Source organism: Marmota monax, unplaced genomic scaffold, assembly GCF_021218885.2.
Source record: "Marmota monax isolate L192 unplaced genomic scaffold, Marmota_monax_Labrador192_F-V1.1 WCK01_AAM20220418_F8-fsc00105, whole genome shotgun sequence".
Taxonomy (NCBI): Eukaryota; Metazoa; Chordata; class Mammalia; order Rodentia; family Sciuridae; genus Marmota; species Marmota monax.
This window is the reverse complement of record NW_026692947.1, coordinates 1,664,095-1,690,645: the sequence shown is the minus strand read 5'-3', so window position 1 is coordinate 1,690,645 and position 26,551 is coordinate 1,664,095. Positions and strand designations below refer to the sequence as shown.

Below are 26,551 nucleotides of genomic sequence, written 5' to 3'. Positions count from 1 at the left end.
TCAGGGAGAAGAATATCCTAGGTGAGGCCTCTAGTTTACAATACAATTTTTACATTATTAAATAAAATACTTGAAGAGAAGCATTCAAAAGGACTGCAAACTTAATTCATTTAATTATGCAGAATTGAGTCAATTTGGAATTGGAGCTTGCAGGGTTTCTCTTCAACGCAGAATCTAACGCTAATGGGTTGGAAGGACTGAACTAAAAGCTCTGTTGGTGCAGTAGGATCCCTAGAGACCTGCAGGCTCAGAGCGACCTGGGCTATGATGTTCCCGGGCCCCTCCCTGGCCCTGCTTCAGTTCCTGGCCTCGCCACTAGGGGCGGCCGCCAGCCTCCGCAGTGACTACGGCCGCAAAGCTGCGCGACCCGGATTTCCAGCCGGGCACTTTTCGCGGCGGGGCCCCCAGCATGGCTGCCCCCAGGGCCTCAAGCCGGGGAGGCTTCATGGTCTCACTTTCCTGACACTCTCTGGTTTCTGTGTTCTTCTTGTCTTCCCCCGGCTACCCCAGCAGACATGTTCGCCAAGGCCTTTCGGGTCAAGTCCAACACGGCCATCAAGGGGTCGGACAGGTGAGGGAGCTAAAGGGTTTCTGCCCACGAGGCCTCAGACATCTCTGGCCCCATCGGCTTAAAGCCCTCCCTGGGCTCGGTCAGATGACCTGGGGCAGGGGCAGAGGCCGAGGAGACAAAGGGAAAGGTTAGTTACGTTTTGAAGATGAGAATGAAAAGAGGCCTGATTTATCTCCTAGGCTTTCTTTTGCATATTTTATTGAGATTAAAAGAAAATATAACTCAGCGTTACTGACTGCAGACTGTAAGGTGTTATCGCGGGTGTAAAAATGAAGGAATTCAAGGCCCTTGCCCTCCGCAGAGTTTAGAACTCCTTGGGAAAGATGGGGGTCCGAGAACTGAAACTATAGGAGAGGTGTGTGGGAGAGACAGCTGGAGGGTGAGGTGGGCGGGGATAAGGCACATGTGGTAAGAATCATGTCTATTCAGACAGTGTCGCAAGTAGTTATTGTATCAGGAATTTTGGAACCAGTGTTCTATAGGTATCATTCTTGGTACCATGGTGTAACTATTTAATTATGAGCTAACAGATTTATCAAACATGAGAAGGGACTGGGTCTGAAGGTGTAGGCATGGAATCAGGAGGGCAGGGCTGGGTTTCCTATGTCAAATGACTTTAGTTGTTCACTGGGTCTCTGTTTTCTTATCTTTAAAATGGAAAGATGTGCCCAGGAATATGTGAAAATAAAGGAGACACTAGATGAGAGAGAGAATAGGATTTTGGAAGAGTATGCCTAATAAACTAGGCAGTTTTTCCTTGGCCTGTATGATTTTATAGTGAGTCTTCTGAATTCTCCATATTTATTAAAGTCCATAAGGTAGCATTTATGGTACTGGTGTGCTTTTCTGCAGGAGAAAACTTAGGGCTGATGTGACATCTGCCTTCCCCACCCTCGGAACTGATCAGGTTTCTGTGCTAATACCTGGAAAGGAGGAGCTCAACATTGTGAAGCTGTATGCTCACAAAGGGGATGCAGTGACTGTTTATATGAGTGGCGGTAACCCCATCCTATTTGAACTGGAGAAAAATCTATATCCAACAGGTATGGCAACAGCATGGCCATTACTGTAGTCCTTGCCTAACATCTGCTTCTCTCTCTTGTTTCATTAGCATGGCTCCCATAAATCAAACAATGGTATCTCTCAATACCATTCCTAAAGGTCTTTGAAGACCCACTGTTCCTAGAATTGGATCTTGTAAGATCAGAAACTGCTATAAAAAGGAGTGGCAGGGGTGGGGGAAGAACTAACAAAGAAAGTGGAGGGGTTACAGAGGGAAATTCTGAAATAAAGGAGCAATGCAGAGGAGTTCCCAGTTGATTAACAAGAGATAGAGCTGTGTTCTTGCAAAGGATGGAATTTCAGGGTATGTAAGAAATATTCTTTAAGATATCTATAACAGGATTTTTCTTCCTTCCATTCTTCCTACCTTCATTCCTAGTACTGGGGATTGAACCCAGGGGCACTTTACCTATGGGCCACATCCCCAGCCCTTTTTATTTTGAAACAGGGTTTTGCGAAGTTGTTTAGGGCTTCATCAGGTTGCTGAGATTGGCCTGGAATTTGCAGTTCTCCTGCCTCAACCTCTCAAGTCGCTGAGATTACAGGCATGTAGCACCATTCTTAGCCATAACAACATTTTCTTAAGATACTGAAGAAAAATACTGTGGTAGGAAAGAAAGCTGGATTAATTAAGCTACATATCCAGCTTGTGATGTGCTTCAGTTGGGATATCTTACAGAGATTCTCTTTTAGACTCTGACTGTTTGTCTAGGATTCTTTTTTAAAATATTTTTTTAGTTGTACCTGGACACAATACCTTTATTTTGTTTATTTATTTTTGTGTATTGCTGAAGATTGAACTCAGTGCCTCACATGTGCAAAGCAAGTGCTCTGCTACTGAGCCACAACCCCAGCCCTTGTCTAGGATTCTTTGCTATCACTCTTTGTCACCAATCTCAGAGATTCACTAGCTGCTGATATCTATTTTGTTGCTTGGGGATTTTCTTCGAGTAAGATTGGCTTCAACAGTGTAGTCTGTAGGCCACCACTACCCCTACCACTGCTTCTCTACTAATCACTATAGAAATGGAATAAAAATAATAAACATGAAAAATTTCAAAATTTCTTATAGACTGACTCTGTTCTTAGGTCACTTACTTCTTAGGTCATAAGTGACAGCCTCATTGGTTCTCTGCCTCCACTTTAATTCACTGGGACCATTTTCTGCAGCCGCAATCCAGAGGGAACAATGGGTGCCTTCAGGTCTCAGGTGACACTCAGTTCCTTAGGTCTCTGTTTTCCTCAAGAATGAAAGCTCTTGGCACCCCTTTAGAACCTCTTTTTCTAACTTTGAGTTCAGTTTCCTTCTGTATTCTAATTAATGTGATTATGCAAGTTCCCTGTCAAATTGACCTTTTGATAGTGTCTTCTGGGTCTTTTTTTGTACAGTGTACACACTGTGGTCCTATCCTGATCTTCTACCAACCTTTACAACATGGCCTCTGGTACTTGAAAAACTGGTTGGGGGAGCAGGTAAGAGGATTTTCCTAAATTTTGGCTATTGCCTGAAACTGCTTAGTAAAGGTCAATTAACTAAATAAATTACGCATTTCTTATGTTCATATGGTTGAAAAATAGAATTTTTCCTCTGTGTGTGTTATACCCCTTGGTGGATTGGTTCCACGAGTTCTCTGGGCCTGTCCAACTTTGTTGTAGCCTTATATAAGTGATGTTAAGGTATACCATGAACTACCATATACTGTACTTAAGTCAATAAACTGTATTTAGGGAACTAGCACAAGATAGATAATGGCCTAGGACACTCAACCTGGTGCTTCTATGTGACAGTTGGCCCCCCTAAAGTGAGGGCTGATACTCAAGTTGCTGTTTAAAATTTTCATTATAAATAACATAGCATAGTAAGTGTTTCTTTGTCAATTTCATAAAAAATGATGAAGTAAAATATGGATTGAGATGGAGACAGAAAGTAAGCTGTAATGCTTTTACTTGATGCAGATTTGATGCTGCCAGGATTAGTGGTGCCCCCTGCTGGTCTGCCTCAGGTCCAGAAGGGTGACCTCTGTGCCATTGCCTTGGTGGGAAACAGGTACTGTATCATGCAGCTATTTCTTTCATGGGGGAAACCTAGGTAAAAGGGAGATGAAGGGAAATGACAACATCCAAAACATACAGACAAAAGGTTGAAAGAGAAAACAGGTCTTTCTGCAAGAAGCATATAGTAAGCCATGGGGACCATGGCAGTAAGTCTGTGGAGTATCTGTATATTTGGGCTTAGAGTATTTGCCTCTGGTGTGGCTGCTGCCTTTAAAAAAAGTTTTATTTAAAAAATAATTTTAGATTTTTAGAAAAATGCAAAGATAGTACAGTGTTCTGATAATACTCTTTATCCAGTTTCCACTGATGGCAACATCTTACATAACCATAGTGTAGCTACCAGAACTAAGAAATTAATATTGGGACAATACTGTTAACTAGAGACTTTAATATATTTTTCCAGTTTTTCCACTAGTATCTTTTTTCCATTCAAGGATCCATCCTAGGGTAGCACATTGCATGTAGTTGCCATGTCTTCTAGGCTCCTTCAGTTTGTGACATTTCATTCTTTAATGTTTATTTTTTAGTTTTAGGGGGACATAATATCTTTATTTTATTTTTATGTGGTGCTGAGGATCGAACCCAGTGCCTCATGCATGCTAGGTGAGCACTGTACCACTGAGCTACAACGCCAGCCCCACTATTTTAATTTATAATGGAATAATTTTTAGTACTTCTGTAGGTAATACATTTGTAGATGAGTCAACCATCACCTTTCTGCTTCTTTTTAAAAATAAATTAAGAAGTAATTGTATGAGCAATTCTGAAAAATTAAAAGACCCCCTCATCCTAAATTCTTTTCTTCTAGAAGTAGCCATTATCATTTTTTTTGGGAGGGGAGGTACTGGGGATTGAACTCAGTGGCACTTGACCACTGAGCCACATCCCCAGTCCTATTTTGTATTTTATTAGAGACAAGATCTTATTGAGTTGCTTAGCACCTCACTTTTGCTGAGGCTGGCTCACGATTCTCCTGCCTCAGCCTCCCAAGCCACTGGGATTACAGGCATGTACCACCACACACAGCTGAAGTAGCCATTATCATTTTGATGTGCTCTTTTCAATTCATATATATATTTGTATATAAAAATGCATGATTTGGAGCCGAGGGTGTAGCTCAGTGGTAGAGTGCTTGCCTTGCATATATATGAGGCCCTGGGTTTTGTTTTGTTTTTTAGTACCAAGGATATTGAGCCACATACCCACATCTCCAGCCCTTTTTATTTTGAGACAGAGTCTCATTAAGTTGCTGAGGCTGGTCTCAAAGTTTGACCCTCCTGCCTCAGCCTCCTGAGCTGCTGGGATTACAAGTGAGCACCACCATCCCTGGCAGAGGCCCTGGGTTTAAGCACTTCAAATAAAACAAAACATGATTTGAATACATGTATTGAGATACAAAATAATATGTTTATGTTTTGTTTTTCACTTATATAGTGTGGACATTTTCCATTTCTATATAAACAGATTTCTGTCAAATCTTTTTACCTGCTATGTGGTGGACACCTCCCATGTTGGTGGACATTGAGGTTGCCTCTAATTTGTCTCTATTACAAACAATATCTTCTTGATGCCTCTAGGGATTCCAGTGTCAATATTTTTCTAGAACAGATACTGAAAAGAAGAAGTGTTAAGCTAAAGATCTGTTCTGCTTCCCTTTAAAAACAGTAACAGTTTTCATTCCTACTGTTTTCGTCAACCTTTTTGCTGCTATGACTAAAAGATCTGACCAGAACAACTGTAGAGGAGGAAAAGTTTATTTGGGGGCTTTTGGTTTCAGAGGTCTCAAGTCTATAGACAGCAGACTCCATTCCTCAGGGCCCAAGGTGAGGCTGAATATCATGGCAGAAGAGTGTGGCAGAGGGAAGCAGCTCACATGATAATCAGGAAGCAGAGAGAGACTAAGCTCAGCTCACCAAATATATACCCCAAAGGCATACCATACCCCTAGTGACCTACCTCTTTCAGCCACACTCTACCCACCTTCAGTTACCACTTAGTTAAACTCTGTCAGGGAATTAATTCACTGATTGGGTTAAGACTCTTACAACCCAATCGTTTCTTCTGTGAACCTTCTTGCATTGTCTCACATGGGCACCTTTTCGGGACACCTCACACCCAAACCATAACATCTACCTATAGCACATATGGAGTCTATTTCTATACTCTCACCAACACTGGATTTGATGGGTCATTTTTATCTTGTTGTTCTATTAAATGAAAAATGACATCTCATTATTTTAATCATTGCTTGTCTTGTGATACTGGGAATTGAACCCAGGAGCATTCTAGCATTAAGCTACATCCCAGCTCTTTTTTATTTTGAGTCAGGGTCTATCTAAGTTGCTGAGGCTGGCTTCAAACTTGTGATCCTCCTGCCTCACCCTTCCAAGTCACTAGGATTACAGGCATGTGCCACCATACCTAGATAATCATTGCTTCTTTGAGAGAGAAGGAGAGGTATACATGAGAGGAGTCAGTATGTAAGATCTTTATTTCAGCTAGTCATTTCACTTGAATGTTTTTGAAACTAAGCACCTAGAAACCTTTTTTTTTTTTAACCTGTAGCAGAAATATAGGTGAAGACAATCATGTGTCATTAGTTTTCTCCTGCAAGATTATATTCAACTACATAAATGGATATTTGGCCTGCTCAGTTTAGCTTTTAGGATATATATGGGGCTGGAGCTTGGGGATGGATCAGGGCATTGATAGGGGCACACTGGGTTTGTTAAAAGTACAGTCACATTTAGAATTGGAGTTCTTGAGCCATTAACCTTGGTGGGGTAGAATCAAAAGACCCCTCTTTTAAGAACTGGGAAAGAAGCCAGATTCAAAGTTTCTGTGGTAGATTCGGATCTGTAGGCACAGTAAGTGAAGCCACCACATTTAGTAAAATATAATTTAAGTTCAGCTATTGGGATCTCTGCCCTTGAATCCAGGCTCCCTTGCCAGGCTTATGAATCCCCCAACTATTACCCACCTGGTTACCCACTTTCACAGGCCATGTGCGATCAACATTGAGTAACACCAGGATGACAGACATTTCTCACTTGGGTTTTGGGAGTTTTTGCTGCTACTGGAAATGTGGCTTTGGGTATCCTGGCAACACACCGTTCTCAGATGTTCAGTTACACAGGGCAAGCCCTGTGGTAAAGAGCCAGCTCAGAAGGAACTTCTCTCATGAGCTCCACTGATCAACTCCTTCCTGTGGCATCTCTTAGCCTTATCTCTGGCAGCTTATTTCAGCCAGTGTGTATAGCTGGTCTTTTAGCCAACTGTTTGTGTCCTATTAGTATAGATTTCTCCTCCAGAGAACCTCCTTATAGGATGATGGCTATAATTTCTTTAAGGTAGAGGAGACCATTTATATTTTTGAAATTAAAGGAAGGGAACTCCCATTACCCTTCTAAGGCTGCCTGGGTTTAATTGATAATAGGTATAAAACAGAGCCAGTGATCATGTCAGGAGAGAAATACTTAGAAGGACAATGTTTGGTCAAGAGTGTTTGAAAGTAATATTTATAGATAATGTGAAGAAAATTGAGAGTGGACTTAATGACTCAAAATTTTGTGATACTAGTGACCACGTAGGAGGAAAGACAGTGTGAACATGTGCCCTCCTGGTAGACTTTCCCTGACCCTTGTCTCTGGCCTTTTTCTTCCTAGAGCCCCTATAGCAATCGGAGTAGCTGCCATGTCCACTGCTGAGATGCTGACTTCAGGTCTGAAGGGAAGGGGCTTTTCTGTGCTCCACACTTACCAGGATCACTTGTGGTGGGTACAGCATTTTTTCTGCTTACAGGGAGCTGAAGTAGGTGGAGATAGAACCTGGGATTAAGAAATAGCAAAGTATTGTTCCTAGCCAGGTCCTTAGTCAAATTGCTGACCCCAGATCATCATTTCCTGGCCAGATGTGGGGAAAAAAAACTTTCTTTGCCTGTTCAGACAAAAAAATTGGAATGAATTTTATTTTCTGGGTGAATTTTAGACTCCTAGACCTGGAAGAGGATCTCCGGGTTGGCCATTCTGTCCTTTAGTAGGGGTGATTCTTTTTTTTTTTTTAGTTCTAGTCAGTCTGGCCTAATCTGCGATGACATCTTAGCATCTGACTCTGGGATGAGTACTTTGGAATCCAAGTAAAAGCAGGGTAGACTCTAGACACCAGGATGATGACTAATTACTCTTGTATTATTCAATCCCATTCTAAGATCTTCGTCTCTCATTATGGAAGTAAAATATTCTGGCTAACAGTTGCTTTCCAGAGCCATATGCTAGTTCATTTCCTGTTTTTAATTTTTTTCTTTTGTTTATTTTGTTTTCTTATTTAATGAAAACAGTAAATAGTGTTTTTCTCAAAAGTAGTATTAAACCGGTCTTTAAGCCAAGTGTTGTGGCCTGTTGGTATAGATTTCTCCTTACATTTTCTAGTCCAGTCTTGGTTGTTCACTTTATAAGTGTTGGCTCAGCCCTACTTTGTTGGAGGTTACAACCTCATTAGCCTCTTTAATCAAAATTAAAAAAAAAAAAATTTAAACATATATTTGAGGGCAGATGAGTGACATTCTCCTAGAACCTTTTTTCATTGTTGTTCTATTGTTTTGGGGGGACTTTTTGTGTACTGGGGATTGAACCCAGGGGCATACTGAGCTACAACTCTATCCCTGTTTTATTATTTATTTTAAGAAAGGGTCCTACTGCATTGCTTAGGGTGTCACTAAGTTGCTGAGGCTGGCTTTGAACTATGATCCTGATCCTCTTGCCTCAGTCTCCCAGGTCACTGAGATTGTAGGTAAACACCACCACACCTACCAAAAATTTGTTTTCTAATTCTCAGTCTGGGCCATAGCAATCAAGGTCATATCTTAAGTTGTTTTATCAGCAACTGCCTCTCCCTTCCACCTCAACTTGAAAACACTTTGTTTTTAGGCCTCGGGTTGTAGCTCAGTGGTAGAGCACTTGCCTAGCATGTGTGAGGCACTGAGTTCAATTTTCAGTACCACATATAAATAAATAAAATAAAGGTCTATTGACAACTAAAAAAATTATTAAATTTTTTTTTTAATTTACCCAATCAGAATAGCTTAAACGTTCAATTTGGTGTCACTATTAAAAATGCTAGCTGGGTGCAGTGGCACATGCCTATAATCCCAGTGGCTTGGGAAGCTGAGGCAGGAGGATCAAGAGTTCAAAGCCAGCCTTAGCAAAAGCGAGGTTCTAAGCAACTCAGTGAGACCTTGTCTTTGAATAAAATACAAAATAGGACTGGGAATGTGGCTCAGTGGTCAAGTACCCCTGAGTTCAATCCCCAGTTTAAAAAAAAAAAAAAAAAGTTAATAAGCCTTGCTGTAACTATCAGTTAAAACTTGGTTTGATTGACATAATCTTGGCCAAGATAAAGCCTTTTACCTCCCTGTACACTGTGCTGGGTGGCATCAATTATTTTTCTTGTCTTCCTGAGGTTTGGGAATAAACCATAGTAATCTTGACTTTGCAAGTTAGATTGCATTTGATTTAACACTGATTCTGTATCCTTTGAGCAGTCTAGGTATTTGTAATTTGTTACATAGACTGAACCCTGGGTTTGAGGTTCACCAAACCGGGACTATAGATACATTTGCAATCTTAATCTTGTAACTTAATTCAAAATGGTTTATTATTTTTTGCTCATATAAAAGAAGTAATTTTATGGGTTTATCTTAAGCAGCTCTTTCTTTAATCTTTCTCGGTCTTAGGAGCTCTATTAATAATACAGTTATTCCCTTGGGCTAAAGAGGAGGCAAGAATTATTCTCCTCATTTCAGAGATGCAGAAACCAAGGCCTGGAATTTTTCTGGGTCCATAATTGAATGGAACGAATTGAGATAAGAGCCCAGGCCCTTTGCTCTCTCCAGGATGCTCTTACTGTTGGCTCTTGCTAGCCTGAGCTCCTAGCTAACTCCTCCCTGACCAGGGAAGGGGAGTGCTGTGGCTGCTGCTTGCTGTTTCTGATATAAGATTTTTCTAGGCGATCTGGAGACAAGTCCTCTCCACCTTCAATTGCTCCACTGGTATTGGATCCTGCAGATCTTAGTGAAGAGAAGGTGGACTCTACCTTTCAGGAAGATCTGAGATGCCTGACTCTGGAGGGGAAGGAGGAAGAAAATGGGGAGGTTCATCAGGCATGTGAGGAGAAGTCCCTCTCAGAAACCTCAGAGGACACCAGTGCTGGGGTCCTGAGCCAAGACTCCACAGACAGCAGACCTCTTCAAGGTGTGGCTCTGGGAGTAGAAGGCCCATCCCCTCCCCTGCTGACTAGAGTGGCACTGATGTTCTGGGAGAGCACAGCAGAGTTATTTTTGTGAAGGTGGTACAGTAACCTTGTGACCTGTTCTGGGAGTTCATTCCACAGAAGTCATGTCTCCTTGGGTGCCAGTCTGCCCTAGCACTTGGACTGTTTGCAGCTAGAGAGCCCCCTAGGGTTTCTTCTGGGTCTGATTTCTCTGGGTGAATGCCCCTGGCTTTGTGGGACTTTGTAGCTTAACTCCTTCTCTGGGGTCAGCCTTCTTTGCAGGTTCAGTGCTCGAGAGATTGAAAGCTTTGGTACCTGGGTGTGGGTCCTACTCAAGAGCCAAGGGTTAGGTGGGGATGGAGCTGGGCCAGAGAGGTTTCTTGTACTGTACCAGGTATTCTATAAAGGATGTATTTCTTGTCTTTTCCTTGCAGAGCAAATGGACGAACTGTTGCAGCAGTGCTTCTTGCATGCTTTGAAATGCAGAGTCAGAAAGGCTGACCTTCCGTTACTCACCAGCACTTTGCTGGGCAGCCACATGTTTTCTTGCTGGTATGGAAGGCACTGATGTGGGCTGGAGGCCAGGGTCTGGGTCTTTTGTTCCTTGGCAGTAAGGCAGAGCAGGGCAGGACTAATGAGGAACTGGTGGAATGACATGCTGTGGGTAGAATGGTGGGTCTGGTAAGCAGATTTGGTTCTGGGTTTTAAAAACTTAAATCTAGCCAGTGAAGGATGTTGAGGAAATGGAAGGTTGAAATTCCTAAGATCTTTGAATGCTGCCTCTGCTGTGGTGGTTCTGGGCTGTTTCTCACGTATTAGTCAACATGTTCAGGCACAGGAAGAGTCTCCAGGCAGCCTCTTGTCAGGAGACTTCTTCTAGAATGTTTCATACCCTCATACTTCTGAAAAGTAAGTGGACCATATCAGGTTGTATTAAGAGGAAGAATAGGTGTGAGGACCCCACCTTACCCATGATAGGCCATCAGGAAAGGCAGTGTTACACATGAACAGAAGCTTGATTTAGAAGACAGCTATGTGAACACTCTTGCTAGCTCCTCAGGGTATTTGACCAAGGCAGATTTCAATTAGTTACTGGGTTTCTCTGAGCCCCAATTTCCAGTACTCATTGAATTGCTGTAAAGATTACACAACCTGATATAAAACAGGCACTCATTAGATACTGTTATTTCAGGAAATTTGCTTATTCATTTTCATCCTAAAGTTGAACTTCTTTCTGAGCATCCTGCTTTGTGTTTTCCAGAACCGGAAATTAAGCCCAAGGCTTTTATATGCTAGGCAAATGTTCAACCAGTGAACCATATCCCCAGCCCTTTTTATTTTATTTTGAGATAAGGTTTCAGTAAATTGCCCAGAATGGCCTTGAACTTGGAATCCTCCTGCCTCAGCCTCTCAAGATAGTAGGATTACAGACATGTGCTATTATGCCCAGCTCTTGCTGACTTTTTAAAAAGTGGTTTCTAATCTGGTCTCTTTCCCATGAACATGTGGGCTGCTTTAAAGGCTTAGTGTGCAAGTGTGACATCTAGAGTATGTGAAGAGATTCTTGGTAATTTGTCCTGACCTTACTGGGTTATAAGTAACAGAGAAAGGAGTCCTAAGTATCCTTTAAGAGAGTTGTTAAACTGGAGAACCTTCTAGAAGGGCTCCCTGGTATTGTTGAATATGACATTTTGGGAGAGGTTTAAGTTCAGAGGGGAGGAAAAATTTATAGCTTTCATTAGGACTCTTTTATCCCCAAACAAATTACTCTATAACAGGAATCTTTTCTGTAAAAGAACAGGGAGTCAATATTTTAGGTCAGTCTCTTGTACCTTCTTTTCCCACTATTTATACTAATGTGACCATCCATAGGCAATAGATATTACTGGACTGGGTTCCAGGGTGTACCCTGTTCAACTTTGTTGAACCCTGCTCAAGATCTGGCAGTCCGCAGTGTGACCTTGCTGTTGGAAAGGTTCACCTTGAAGTAGAACTTTTGAGGCCATGGAAGGGTTGAGAGGAATCTGAAGCTATATCCAATTCAATAGCCACTAGCCACATGTGACCAATTAAGTTTAAATTAATTGAAAGACAATAAAATTTAAAATTCAGGTCCTTGGTCACAGTAGGCACATTTCAGGTACTTAATAGCCACATAGATGGCTACCACACTAGAGAGCACAGAAACACTGCATCTTTATGGAAAGTGCTATTGGGCATTCCTCTCCAATGCTGCCACCAGGCAGAGTTCTAGAACAGTGGCTTCTCTCTGAGTGTTGGGGAAGAAGGCTGAGGAAAAAGGCCTTTGTCTTCATGTCAGGCAGGTCCCGCCATTACTTCTCTGTTGGCTTAACTTGCCTTTTCCATCTGCCGTCAGCCCTGAAGGACGACAACTGGACATAAAGAAGTCAAGCTACAAAAAGGTAAGCAGGTGCCTTCTCTGCATACCCACATAGAGTTGTGGAGGGACATATGATGGACACTAGGGCTCAGGCTAAAATTAAGTTTTTTATTTAAGGGAGAATAAACACATTCCCTGGGCTGAGCCAGATTGGGGGGCACCCTCTCCCCTCTTGACCCCTTTATATCTAATTAGATTTGTGACAGAATACCCCTGTTAGTTTCTTGCAATTTCTTGTTCCTGATCTGCATAGCAAAGGCCTTCCTATACATAGTTAGATAAGGGCAAGGACTGTCTTGTAGCCTCCAGTTCCCACTTAGGTTGGTCAGGCACTTCCAAGATGCTCGGTATGTTTGTAGAGTTGATGAAGTCCCCTCCCACTGGCCCTGTCTCCCCTAGCTCTCTAAGTTCCTGCAGCACATGCAGCAGGAGCAGATTATACAGGTGAAGGAGCTGAGCAAAGGGGTGGAGAGCGTTGTGGCTGTGGACTGGAAGCACCCAAGGTGAGTGCAGGGGGCCTGGCCACTGTAGTGCAGCGGGCCCTGGGGCACCTGGGCCACGGACTGGGGATTGCCAAGATACTAGTATAAAATGTGTTTTTTCTTTCCTTCTGCTGGGTTTTAGGATCACATCTTTCATCATACCCGAACCCTCCCCGACCTCCCAGACTGTCCAGGAGGGTAGCAGGGAACAGCCCTATCACCCTCCAGACATAAAACCCCTCTACTGTGTCCCAGCCAGCATGACCCTGCTCTTCCAGGAGTCTGGCCACAAGTGAGTTTTTGGAGAGCAGCACTGCTCTGCCTGTGTGGTGTTCTGGCCTACACTTCCTCTCTCTCAACCTGAGTAGTGTTCTTCTGTGATTGGCAAAACCTGCTCTGCCCCTGTCTCCTATCCTCCTAAATCCAGCTTCAAGCCTTCTTCCACAAGGATGTTTCTTTGCACTAAGATGAATGAGAGAATAAGTCTCTCTGTTTTCTTCTGTAGTTTTCCTTCACAGAGTTGTGCTTGCCTTGGTCAGGAAAAGGGAAGAAAATAGAGGTCAAAAACCAATTAAGGAAAGTGTCCTGCTGAGCAGGGAGTGAGTCTGGGTATTTGCAGTTTGTCTCCTGGCACAGCTCACACTAACCCTGGTCATTTCTCCTTTCCTAGGAAGGGGAGCATTCTTGAGGGCAATGAGGTCCGAACGATCATCATTGACTACGCCAAGAAAAATGAGCTGGTAGATACACACAACAAAAAGTGAGTGGAGGAGGAAAATGATATCTTTCTTTTATAGGTTGTCATCTTCAGCAAACATAAATACACTTGGGGAGGGTTGGGGCATAGAAAATATCAACATCTTACAAACAAGGGAGACCAGTGTTTCCAAACCACAGACTGTAGGCATCTAGATTTGTTAGCTAGGGTGCTCAGATCTGTGAGTATTGTCAACATTGACTACAGACTGAGTAAACAGTACCTCCTTGGGTACATCCACCTCTGATCTTTAAGTGCATATGGCTGTTGTGAAGAATAGAATTCACTTTAAAAAACTGTTAACCTATGTTAAGTGCATGTACTAATACATAACAGCTAGTCCTACTATTATGTATAGTTATACACCAATAATAGTTTTTTTAAAAAGAGCCTTATAAAGGACCAGTCATTCTGTAGCCATAGAATTTTTGAAATAGAAGACAAAGAAGCCACAATTTAAACAAATTTTATCCGAAATCATTGTTGCTTTTTGGTATTGTTTTCTTTTTTTGTATATCATTTTCATAATAAGTGGACATAGAGAGTATGCTACCAGATGGAGAGAGTTCCATTAATTTTTTTGTTTTTTACTTAAAAAGTCACTGTCATGCTTAGAAAGTTGAGACTCCCCAGCCTCATTTAATGCTCTCTTTTTTTAATATTTAACTTTGTTTACTTATTTTTATTTATTGATTTATTGATTGATTGATTGTGGTGCTGGGGTAGAACCCAGGACCTCACTCACGCTAGGCAAGTGTTCTACCACTGAGCTATACCCTGAGCTCTAGGTTATTATTTTAATTGTACAAATTTATGGAGTAGTGTGTGATAGTTCAATACGTGTGTACAGGGTGTAATGATCATACTGGGGTAGTTAGTATTTACTTCCCTGCTTTCTGTCTTCCTTCCTTGTCAGCATACTGTGAAATTAAACCTAGAAAGCTGTGGTTCCATGGTTAGTTAGTAGCAGAACTGAACTCAGAATCCCGGTCTTCAGATTTATCTTACCCCACATTCCCTTTCCCGACCTGCTCTTCTTCCTAGGAAAGTGAACTTGCATTTGCACCAATAGAGCATCCTGCCTGATAAACTCTTTCTACAACTCAGTCTCATCCTAAATGACAATAAAAGACACACGAGAGAAATTTTGAGTCAGCTCTTGGATCAGAAGGCTTGAGTCTTAGATTTCTGTATTGTTTCTTCTTTCTCTATAGTCTGGTGAAATTGGATCCCATCCTTTGTGACTGCATCTTAGAGAAAGATGAACAGCACACAGTTGTGAAGCTTCCATGGGACAGTCTCCTGACCAGGTAACAGATTGGCTGCCCCCTCTCCAACTTTTCTCTTCTCTTCACTTAATATCTAACATGTTGAATTTCAACATCATCATTCTCATAGTCTATGACTTTCTTTCTGTAATTCAAATCATGTCAGTCTACATACACACAGGCTTGAGCAATTCTAATGTGGAGGTTCATTGGGACAATTGGAGCTGACAAGACATACAAAAACTTAAGAGGAAGAAAGAAAAGGAACATAATTAAAGATAAAAATTTTGACAGGAGAAGCAAGAGACTGGAGGGAATTGTCTAAAGTAGTCAAAGGAAAGATTATTTTTTAAAATATTTTTTTAGTTATAGTTGGACACAATACCTTTATTTTATTTATTTATTTTTATGTGGTGCTGAAGATTGAACCCAGTGCCTCACCCATGCTAGGCAAACACTCTACCAACTGAGCTACAACCCTAGCCCAGGAAAGATTCTTAATAGTTCTTTTCCACAGAACCATAACTAAAAATAATTTATATCAGGAGTCAGCAAACTACAGCTTGTGGGCCAAACCTGGCCTGCTACTTGTTTCAGTAAATAAAGTTTAATTGGAACACAGCTGTTCTCATTTATGTGTTGTGTACAGAATGCTTTGCTATAATGGCCGAATTGAGTAGTTGGTATAGACCAGATGGCCTATAAAATCTAAAATATTTTTTGTGTGGCTCTTTATAGAAAAGTGTGTCAATTCTGATTTGTATGACACCAGGAGAAAATTTGATGAGGTAAGTGTATAAATTCCTTGTGATAAAGGTGTTCTATTAAAAAACACATTATTAAAACATGTTAAAAATGTGAAGCCATACTCAGAGGCAAAGCTGGGTGAGTTATGTTCTTGAGACAGGTAGTAACCTCCAAACTCGCAGAGTCTCAGAAGGCCAGACCAATGGACAGTTTGCAGGATCTGAAGTCATTGATGCTCCTTGGGTCTCAACTTTGCTCATTGGGGGAGTGTTAAAAGATATACATTTCTGGTCAGAAATACTGACTAGATTGGTGCAGCTCCCTAGGTGATTTGAATGATTCCGACACACAGCCAAGTTGCAAACCCTACCTACAAGATCTGCTTATACCCACGCGCCTGCTGGTAGTGCAGTATGATGAGATGGGTTCTGTTGGCTCAATCAGTTTATGACTCATAATTCTCATTTCAGGTGTTTGGAAAAATTACAGCCTGCCTATCAAGTGACCTTTCCTGGACAAGAGCCCATTGTGAAGAAAGGGAAAATCTGTCCAATTGACATCACCCTTGCACAGAGGGCTTCTAATAAAAAGGTAATTTTTTAAAAAGACATAAAGTTTGAGGAGGAGGATTTAATGTCCCTGCTAAGTTCTAGTCTCTCTAGTATGATTAGAAGTTTTTAGACTGACTTGAAACCTGGGTCGGATGCTGTATAATAGGTTGAGCTGACCCTGTTTCCTTATTGCCCACTAGGATTTTGTGCTAGGAAACTTGCTTAGAACCTGTTTCCAAAAGAAAATAAGATTTTATTTAAAATTTTTTTTCTTGGTATTACATTATAGGCTTTCACCCCTTAACAACATGTTGTTCTATTACCTCTTGGGCTTTGCTCAATGAAAAAAAAAAATATTGCTAAGGAACTGAATATATTTAGCTTGACAACACAAAGTTGTGGTGAACAAACAGTATCTATCCTCAAATATGTGAAAAGCTGTCCTTTGCAAAAGTGGTTCTCTTATTCTGTAAGCCTTGAGAAGACAGACATAGGATTATTGGGTAGGAATCCCGATATCTGTTTGAACCTAAGTTCAAAAGAGAACTTTTCAGAAGCATCTGGTTACAAGCATGTGCTTTGGAATTAGACCTGAGTACAAATACAGCCTTTGCCTCACTTTTTGACCTCAGCAAGTTACTTTATTTCCTTTTGTCTGAATTTTCTTATGTAAAAAATGGAGATATTTACCTACCTTGTGTAATACCTACTTTATGAGGATCCAATGAAAGAATATGCATGAGTGAAGCACTTAGAATAGTACTTGGCAAATAAGCAGTCAATAAATGACAACCAGTCATAATAGCTTTAATAATAATTAGAAAGTCACTATTTATTATTTATGTGCCATACATTATACTAAACAATTTATGTTGTATGTGAATGTATTAAACACTAATTTTCTATTAAAATGCCAATTAGAATTGTCCAAAATTGAAATTGATGCTTCATGAAGTAGTTATTTTATGGAGGTCTCTAAGCAAAGATTAGGTGATCACTTGTTGGGAGAAAGTATAGTTGGGGACTCATGCATCAGGGAGGGGGTTGGCTACCTGATGTGTATTTTATTTATTTATTTATTTTGGGGGTGCAGTGGTGATACTAAGGATTGAACCCAGGGGTGATTTACCACTAGCTACACCTAGCCCTTTTATTTTATTTTGAGATAGGGTCTCACTAAGTTGCTGAGGCTGACCTCAAACTTGCAATCCTGCTGCCTCAGTCTCTTGAGTTACTACGCTCGTAGTCATGAGCCACCACACCTGGCCAGAATTGTGATTTTTTTTTTTTTTAAAGGATAGCTGAGCATGGTGGCACATGCCTATAATTACAGAGACTTGGGAGACTGAGGCAGGAGGATCACAAGTTCGAAGCCAGCCTTGGCAATTTAGTGAGATCCTCAGCAATTTAGCAAGAACTGTCTCAAAAAATAAAAAAGGACTGGGGATATAGCTTAGTGGTAAGGTACTACTGGGTTCATTCCCTGGTACCAAAATAAAAATTAATAACTTCAAAAAAGGATTAATATATTTATTTATTATGTGAATGTTACATTCTTATTTGTGAAGTTGATAAAAATAGAAAAGTGCAACTGTTGCTATCTAGAATAATTATTGTTAATTTATTTATACATGTGCTTATTGTTTCTTTTTTAAGTTATCTTTTTTTTTGGCAGTGTTAGGGATTAAAATCAGGGACTCACACATGCCAGGCAAGTGCCCTACCACTGAGCCACATCCCTAGTCCCCTCATTTTTATGTTAAAAAGATCCCTATCTTTTGTAAGTTAATACTGAAATATTTATAGGTGAAATAAGGATTTGCTGGAAGGATTTACTTTAAAGTACTGGAGAAGTTGGGAATGAATGGGGATGTGCATGAATCGAGATTGACTATGAGTTGCTAATTGTTGAAACTGATATTGGGTACAGATGAGGTTCAGTATACTGTTCTACTTTTATTTATGTTTTAAATTCTCCATGGTAAAGAAGTATACATCATATGTTATATGTGGATAGAGAGTATCTATCCCCCTAAATATATAACACAATAATTAGATGGAACTGAACTTGGTGGTGTACACCTGTAATCCCAGCAGCTCAGGAGATTGAGGCAGGAGGATTGTGAGTTGGAAGCCAGCCTCAGCAACTTAGTGAGACCCTGTCTCTAAAAACTAAAATATAAATATTAAAAAGGGCTGGGGATGTGGCTCAATGGTTAAAGGCCTATGGGTTCAACCCCCAGTACCAAAAAAATAAATAAAAATAAAAATAATAATTGGTTGGAGTAGACAGAATCGTTTTAGAAGCTCAAAATAAGAAAAGTACCATGGTGATAAGGATGGTGAGCCCTCAGAGAATACTGAGGGTGAGGAGGCTATTGAGGCTCTGGAAAGCCCTATGGAGGGGAGGATGTGCAGTCAGCACCACCATCAGTCTACTGTCCTCACTGTCCACCCCCCTCAGGTGACTGTGGTCCGGAACTTGGAACCCTATGGTCTGGACCCATACTCAGTGGCTGCCATCCTCCAGCAACGATGTCAGGCCAGCACCACCGTCACTCCTGCCCCCGGGGCCAAGGACAGCCTGCAGGTGCAGATCCAGGGAAACCAAGTGCACCACCTTGGCTGGCTGTTGCTTGGTGAGCATCTCCTCCAAAGAGCATTGGCACTGGGCTAGTTTGGCAAAGATCTTCCTGCCAACTTACCTTGGTGTAGTTATCTTGATACCTGTATATATGTACACACACACACACACACACACACACACACAGGTCCTTGACTTACCAATTGTGCAACTTCATAATGTGCCAAAGTGATACACATTCAGTAGAAACTGCTTCAGGATTTGAATTTTGAGCTTTTACTAGGATCTCCATATCCCCTCGATACTCTCTTGAGAGGCTCCTAATCATGTGATCACAGAGGCAAACAACAGGTACTCCAGTGGATGGTGCTGCTGACCTATGGTGTTTGGTGGGTTAGGTGTAATGCATGCATTTTTTATTTAACCATATTTTCCATTCACAATGTTTTTCTGGGGGAACATAACCCCATCATAAATTGAGAAGCATACCTACATACACATGTGTATATGTCATTTTAGCAGCTGACAAGGGGTGAAACCAATGTTTGAACCAGATCTGTGTCCCTTCCCAATTCAACACTTTTTCTACCATATACACTTATTTTCTCCCTGAGCTTCCCTTTTCTATAAAACATTTATTGAGCACCCAAACCATGCTAGGCACTTTGCTGGACTTTTGGCAGGCAGCTCCTTAATCATAATGCTGCTGAAGGACTGTTATTTGTATTGCAAATGAGGAAACTGAGGCCCAGAGAGGTCCACTAACTTGCCCTGAGTTCACCTGACTCTTAAGTGCTGCACCTGGGCTTAGAATGTGTTCATTCTCCAGAACCCAAGTTCTTTCTACCCCACTGGGTCACCCGGCCAGCCTCCTGCTTGTCTCAATTCAAACCATTCTCCGTGTCACTTCCCGGGTCAGCTTTCTAAAACAAATATGGTCACATCACTCCCCTCTAAAAAACTCTGTATGCCTCTTCAGTGCCTTCAGAGTTAACTCCTGAACTTGTTACCTAGTCTGTCCTAGCCTGACCCCAAGCTTTCCCCCAGGCTTTTCATGGCTCCCACACTGTCTCAGCCTCAGTCTTGCCAATCCTTTGTTGTTCCCCAAATACAGAAAGCATATCACACTTTTCCTGTATTCACCTGGACTGTCCCCTTGGCTCACATGCCCTTCCACAGCCTGAATCTGCCTGCCCTCATTGGCCCACCTCAGGGGCCCTATCCTTTTCCTTAAATGAGCATTTTTAAAATGGTTGATGTAGCACTTCCCAATTGTGTTTATATTTCTGGCTGGTGTCTATAGCTTGGCTAATACTTTCTAATGTCTGAGCTGTCTGTTAGACTATGTTCCTTGAGGCAGTCACCTTGTATTTTTCATGCTTGTCACATCTTCAGGGCTTGGCACATAGTAAATGCTCAATAAGCAAATTTATTTTATGATCTTAGGAAGTACCAAGAACTGACTTGCAGGTTTGAGCCCCTTCATGTGAAGAAACCCATGTGAGAGGTGCTGAGTAGAAACACAGGGGAAAATAGACAGGCACACAGTTGAACACAGTCACATACATTCTCTTCCGTAAGAAAACTAGAAGTACTATTTTCCAGCGAACCTGGAAGGCAGATGGCCATATGAAAATTACTGAAGAATGAACTTGGGCTTTGAGGTGTGGGGTAAATGGTTCATCTCAAAAGGCAGTCCCAGGAAGATGAGCTTCAGCCGGATGTAGACAAACATATCCTGAGTTGGGAATAATTAGAGCAGAGTCTTGATAGCAAGAATACTGGGGCAAAGAGGGCTGGGAGATTGGTGTGGGCCATGGGCCAGGCCAAGGAGTGACATTGTGAGACAAAGGAGAAATCATGGTAGGGCTGGTGGGGAGCGGGAGAGTGAGTTCCTGCTCCACTGAGCAGTTTGTGCTTTTTGGATTGTAGAAGAATATCATCTCCCTCGAAAACACATCCAAGGCCTAGAAAAGGCCCCCAAACCTGGCAAGAAGAAGTGACACACTATTGTTTCATGCAGTGGATCCAGTGGAAATCCAAGCCCTGAGCTGGTAATTTATATGAGCATTTTCAGATTTTGTGAATAAAAAATATAATTCTTTACCAAAAATTTAAATCCCGATTTAAATCTGACTCCCTTCTTGTTTCCTCCACTTAATGAAAAATGTACTAACTTTTAAAGTCAGAAGCACTTGAAATCAACAGAAGAAGCTGCTGTGTGATGCTTTTGTTCCATTCAGTGGTTTTGATGTTCAGTTGGCTCCTGCTTTCAAGTTAGGATAGCCCATTCAAAGACTTCCTGTTTCTCAAGCCCCTCTCCCAAATAGTTCATGGCCTCTTGTTTATCTGCTCCTACTACCTAGTTAACCTCCTAATCCCCACATAGTCCCTTCACATCTCTAAAAGTTAGTCATTCAGAAAGTAGAACCTGTCTGTGGCCATCAATCAAGGCAACAGAGGAAAGAATTGACTCTAAATTGTAGCAGATTTAGGATAGAAAGACATAACAATATGGGTTTCTGTATGACTTTGATTTTCCCCCAACTTTAGCACACTGCCACTAAAAACTAGGTTTATAATGTAACTTCGAGGTGAGACCTTTGCTACAGGGAAGTGTCTTAGCCCACAAATGTCTTCTTTAGCCCTGCCTTCTTAGCTTGGGGTTCACAGAAGAGGTCTTCAGAAAGTCTGAACAAGATTCGTATGACATTTTCCTAAGAAAGGAACCATGCTTTTGTCCAATTCTAAAGGGATCACTGGATGCCAGAACATATCCAGAACCATTGCTCTCCCCTTCCTCAGTTAGTAGAAGTCATTTCTGTGACCATAGCTCTCCTCATACAATAGGAACAAGAGTGGCACTAAACTCCTTAAATAGTTCTTGATTTTACCATCAAGAAACAATTACACTTCAATATACTTCCTTTTTTCTTTCCCATCTCACTTTTTTAAAAAAACTGAGACTTGCAAGGCCATTCACAGCCTCCACAGATTACCCATCTGAGGCTTGAAAAGGAGGAAAGAGATGGGTGTGAAGATGTGTATGGGGTCCCCCACCGTTTGCTCTCAGTTCCAGAATAGCCTTTTTCACTGGTAAATCAAGTCCTTAATTTCACTAATCCTGTCTCTACTGGCCTGAGCATATAGAACCAGAAAAGGACTTCTAGAAACTGACCCCAAAGAGGATCCTAGTACAACAAAGCCAGAATCTGATCTGAGGGAATAGAATATGTACAGTAGAACAAAATAAGGTCCTTAATATGAATACAAATAACTTGTGGTACTGTACAAAGTTCCTTACAAACATGATCTGTTTTGCACAATCTTGGAGGTATTGAAGGTTCACAGAGGTTGTCTTTTGTTAATCCCTGTTAAAGATACAAAGCCAATAAGGAGTGTTCACTCTTAATCGTGATCAGCACAGAATTCTGTCATGACAGGGTGCTGTCGAGACCTGTGCTGTAAATGTTTTTTCCAGTAATGGTGATACATTTGCATTGAGTCATATCCGCCCCCCCCCGCCCCGTGAATAGCATGGAGATGTTGAGAGGGCAGGGTAGAGTTGGACTGTGTAATGATTCTTTAGCTGTATGCTAAGCCAAGTAATCTGTAACAAGGTCAGACTTAAAACTTCGAACTTACTAGCCCCATGCTGTAACAAACTGAGTTGTAAAAAGCAGAAGCTTCTTCATTCCATGCTTTGGCAGAATCTTTGAAATACACATCATGGAGGTGTGGGTGGACAGGTGTTGCAGATGTGCACAATAACTGGCTAATTATAAGGATGGCTGGTGGATAGGGTATTCTCCTCTATAGCTGAACTAGATGAGCTCTGAAGAGCCTCTGTAGCCCAAGGGCCCACCCCATCCATTGCATGATCCATGATTCATGATCGGTACTGGAAGGCAGGCAAGAATTTTTCTTTAATTAACTTATGTGGTATTTCCATGATTACTGAGATTTTCTTTTGTTGGAGTCAGAGGATGCCAAGGTGAGGAATTTTTTGATCATCTGATTCAGCTCTCTTCCTCCATGGTAAAGTGATCTTAAACTTACAAGGACACATTCCTATCTATCTCATTTTTAGATAATTCCAGAAATAGAATATCCATTTCTCCCTTAGTGGCCCATCCTGGTGTTTAAACATCCTTGGCCGCAGAAAGCTCTTCTGTTGCTCTTTTTTTTTTTTGATATTGGGGATTGAACTCAGGGGCACTCAGCCACTGAGCCACATCCCCAGCCCTATTTTGTATTTTATTTAGAGACAGGGTCTCACTGAGTTACTTAGGGCCTCACTGAGTTGCTGAGGCTGGCTTTGAAGTCACAATCCTCCTGCCTCCACCTCCAAGCCACTGGGATTTCAGGTGTGTGCCACCGCACCCAATTACCTCTGCTCTTTTCTAAGTCTCTGTTTGCTTCTGTAACAGGTCCCCCTACCTCTCTGGTTCTCAAGAGATAGAATAGCTGCTCACCCAGGCAGCACCCTCCAGCCCACACATTGGACAGGTTTCTAAAAATTATTTGAACAGTAGCCTTCATTCCTTGGCTCACTGGTGAAAGAAAACCTGGCTCTGCCAAGAAGTGTGTGATCACGTCTAGTCCTTCTTCTCTCCCAGCTCCCGATTTCCATAAGATCGTGAAGTTCAAGGAAGACATTTCCATTGTGAATCATTTTTACAACAAGCTTTTATTACTTTTTTTTAAAACCCATATAAGAAAGACAATTAAAAAGAAAATATCCTTGGAACAAACACTTGTACACTGAGCAACACGACCATAGAAGGCACTACCAGCAGTCACACCCACCTCTGGGAGGGAAGGAAACTCTACATGCCTTCCAGAGGCTCAGACCTCAGCATGGGTCCTGGGTCTAACTGTGCTTTAAAATCTGAATTTTCCCATAATTATCTTATTTCATAAACACCCTTATATCTTTATATATAGCTATATGCCTGTATATATATATATATATATATATATATATATATATATATATATATATATATATATACATGACTTTTTTTTTCCTTCTCAAAAATAAAATAGCCATCCCAATCAAGGGAGGGTCTCAGCAGCATTCAGCAGTTGCAGCAGGAGCCATGCCTTCTCTTAAGGTCAGAGACATGCAGGACAAAGGGAAAGGGATTCTCTCAACCTGCTTCCTTTAATATGCAGCAGGGAGAGAGATTTACTTTTTTTTAAGGGAGGAAAGTGATAAGGCTGAGCATGAGATGGCAGATAACCAGGGTTTTTGTGGCTTAAAAAAATTGTTTCTAGCTCATGTTGCTTTTGTAGCTCTGAAGATGACACACAGTGTTTATGACAAGGGGTCAGCATTCCTCTGGGAATGGGGCAGTATGGACTCAGCCTTAGTAAAGGAAGAAACTTCAGAGGCTACACAAAGCTTGGGTTGGAACTGACCCAAGAGGGACTTGGGAAGGCAGAGGGCAGCAAAGAAATGGTCACTCTGAGGCTGGATGGGAACACCAGCTCTGTTTTTGAGAATGGCAAGTCCTTCTCCCTCTGTGTTGGAGCGTCTCTGCAGTCCTGGCTACTTGTTGGAATTGTCTGGCTAATTATTTTAAGCTTGAACTTAAACAAGGCGCCAGTACAAATATTCAGAGTCAGGAATCTGATCCTCCCTGTCAATGTGCTTATATTACTTCTTGGGAAGTCAAAGCCTAGGAACCCAGATGGGTAGGAGGTGTGTAACCCTCACCCTATGCTCTAAGTGAGGGCTCCCCTGGCCTTGTCTCCCACACCGCCGTTGTCCACTTCCTGGCAGAAGCAAGTCAGCAGCAGAGCTTCATGCAAACACGCCCTGCTCCTGTCTCTCTGAAACAAAAGGCACTGAGGTCAACGGGAGGCCAGGCCCACAGGTTCACTGAGCCATGCCTGGCCAGCTTCACAACAGAAAGGACTCCAAGTTGGCCCTGTTGGAGGATCTCCCTCTGTAACCAAGGCCACACCTCTGGCAGCACCTGGAGATCCCAGAATTCCAGAGGGAGGAAGGAGGCAGTGCTGGAGGCCCTGGGGGAACCCAAGGCAGCCAGGCCCTCCGCTGCTGAAGGTGGAGGCAAGGCTGTAGACGGCTTGGACACGTTTCTCTGCAATGCTTTTTGGCTTTCTCTTGCTGCCTGATTTCCAGACTCAGCAGGAGACTTTTAAAATGGTAAATGGCTAGTTTCCCTTTAATGGAAACACATGAAGATGATAGTAATGTTAAAAACAAATTTGTAACTTAAAAACAAAGACCGTTGACAAAGATGTGACTACCATACATATATATCCCTTTGGGTTTACACGGGCACAGTCTCAGCAATGAGGGCCAGGGACAGAGCAGGCGGCAGCTTCCTTGGAAATCCAGGCTCCGCCTTGGTGCACCTTGGCCCAGCAGCTGGGCCAGAGGCCACATGAACTTCCCTTAAGCAGGAACAGCAGGTGCCCTGGGCAATGGGAAAGTCCTTTTTTTGAACATTATTCTGCTTTCAGGGACTTAGCTCAGACCTGCTAAAGGAATATGCTACAACATTTGACTCATAAATAAAGGTATTGAAGGTGGCAAGTAAGAGAAACTGAAGATGAGTCAAAGCCAGAGAAAGAACATATTGTTCTAAAACCTTTTTCTCTTTTTCCTTTTGCCGGCTGGTGTGAAAGTTTCCGGTTTGGTGACAAGAGAGGCAACTATTTGGTTTGTGAAAGGCTTGCAGATTGAGAGAGGACAACACTGTTCATCTCATGAGTTCTGATCCTTGGTGGAGTCTGTTGAGGGGCACAGCGTAGGGGGTGGGCAGGAGTCAACCCCCACACAGACACTTGTCCATGGAAGAGACTTTGTGCCACATCTGGAACTTAGAGGCGGGTACAGATGCACCCACCAGAGATGTCCTGAGAAAAAGTGTCTGTTGCAAAATAATAATTAATAATAAAAATAAATCTGTGGGCATTGGGAGGAGAGGAAGCAAGACCAGTTACCCAGGTTTGCCCTGGGATTCTCTTAAGGCCTCCTCCAGTTTCTGTCTAAACTTGTCGTACTTCTTCTGTACTTGCTGGATTTTGTCCTGTTCTTCCTTTTCCAAGATTGTTAGGAAGTTCTGGAGCTCAGGGATGGAGAAGGCATCCCACTGTGAGGGAGATTTGAGGGGAGAAATGGAAGAGGAAACAGATTAGAAGTTGACCCAATCTGAAGGCCTGGCCCTGCCTTCTTCACATGGTTCATACGCTTGGAATGACTCACAGGCACTTAGCTCTAACTAGGCAGACACAGTGAAGGACCCTTGGGTTGTATATGTCTGTTGCACCAGCAGCAGCAGCAGTTCGTATCCTGTCATCTCGTGACCAAGAGTTGGAGGCCCATGGGCCTTGTTTTATTTTGAGAACCAGTAGCAGCTGAGGCCACCACCAAATAGATCCATCAGAAGCAGCCAGAGGCCAGCTGAACTGAGACTCAGGACCCTTGGGTTGAGCCTGTGTGACCTTGAGCCCCTCCACTCCTTTCGGCCTATTTTCTCATCTGCTGTGGGTTTTGGGTACCTACTGCCTGTGATGGTGGAGCAGATGAGAAAGCACACCCTCTAAAGCTCTGGAGGGCCTGGTTGGCTTAGGCCTGCCCAGAAAGGACCTGGTCCCTCAGGATAGAAGGCAATCTGATTTCTAAGCTGACTCAGGAGCAAAGGCCCCATGGGGCCAAGGATGGAGATGCCTGTGGTTTTCTAGCACAAAAGAATATTATAGGCTATCGGTTTTAATCCCCACATTGGATAAAGGAGAAACCTAAAGACCACAGAGGGAAGGTGGCATAAC

The 26,551-nt window shown here is 42.2% G+C and overlaps 2 protein-coding genes across 3 annotated transcripts in view; one reads left to right on the top strand and one right to left on the bottom strand.

Moving 5' to 3' along the window:
• The first annotated feature begins 363 nt into the window (after positions 1-363).
• Eif2d (eukaryotic translation initiation factor 2D) lies at positions 364-20,864 on the top strand. Its single transcript, XM_046452283.2, has 15 exons — positions 364-571; positions 1,424-1,614; positions 3,023-3,106; positions 3,590-3,680; positions 7,354-7,461; positions 9,692-9,936; positions 10,390-10,507; positions 12,333-12,378; positions 12,756-12,859; positions 12,981-13,130; positions 13,509-13,598; positions 14,810-14,905; positions 16,081-16,201; positions 18,626-18,800; positions 20,678-20,864. Exons 1-15 carry the CDS (start codon positions 516-518, stop codon positions 20,746-20,748), a joined length of 1,746 nt encoding a protein of 581 aa, XP_046308239.1. The 5' UTR covers positions 364-515; the 3' UTR covers positions 20,749-20,864.
• Positions 20,865-23,416: 2,552 nt separating this feature from the next.
• The window catches only part of Rassf5 (Ras association domain family member 5), a 74,224-nt gene continuing 71,089 nt past the window's right edge, over positions 23,417-26,551 (bottom strand). For both annotated transcript variants that reach the window (XM_046452186.2, XM_046452187.2), the window contains one exon: positions 23,417-25,872. In XM_046452186.2, the coding sequence (XP_046308142.1) occupies positions 25,720-25,872 (153 nt within the window). In that variant the 3' untranslated portion in view covers positions 23,417-25,719. The remainder of the gene's footprint in view (positions 25,873-26,551) is intronic.

Coding starts and splice junctions, on each gene's coding strand:
- Eif2d (XM_046452283.2), top strand. CDS start 516: ATGTTCGCCAAGGCCTTTCGGGTCAAGTCCAACACGGCCATCAAGGGG. Junction 13,131..13,508: donor TTCCAGGAGTCTGGCCACAA/GTGAGTTTTTGG, acceptor CTCCTTTCCTAG/GAAGGGGAGCATTCTTGAGG. Junction 14,906..16,080: donor TGGGACAGTCTCCTGACCAG/GTAACAGATTGG, acceptor TTCTCATTTCAG/GTGTTTGGAAAAATTACAGC.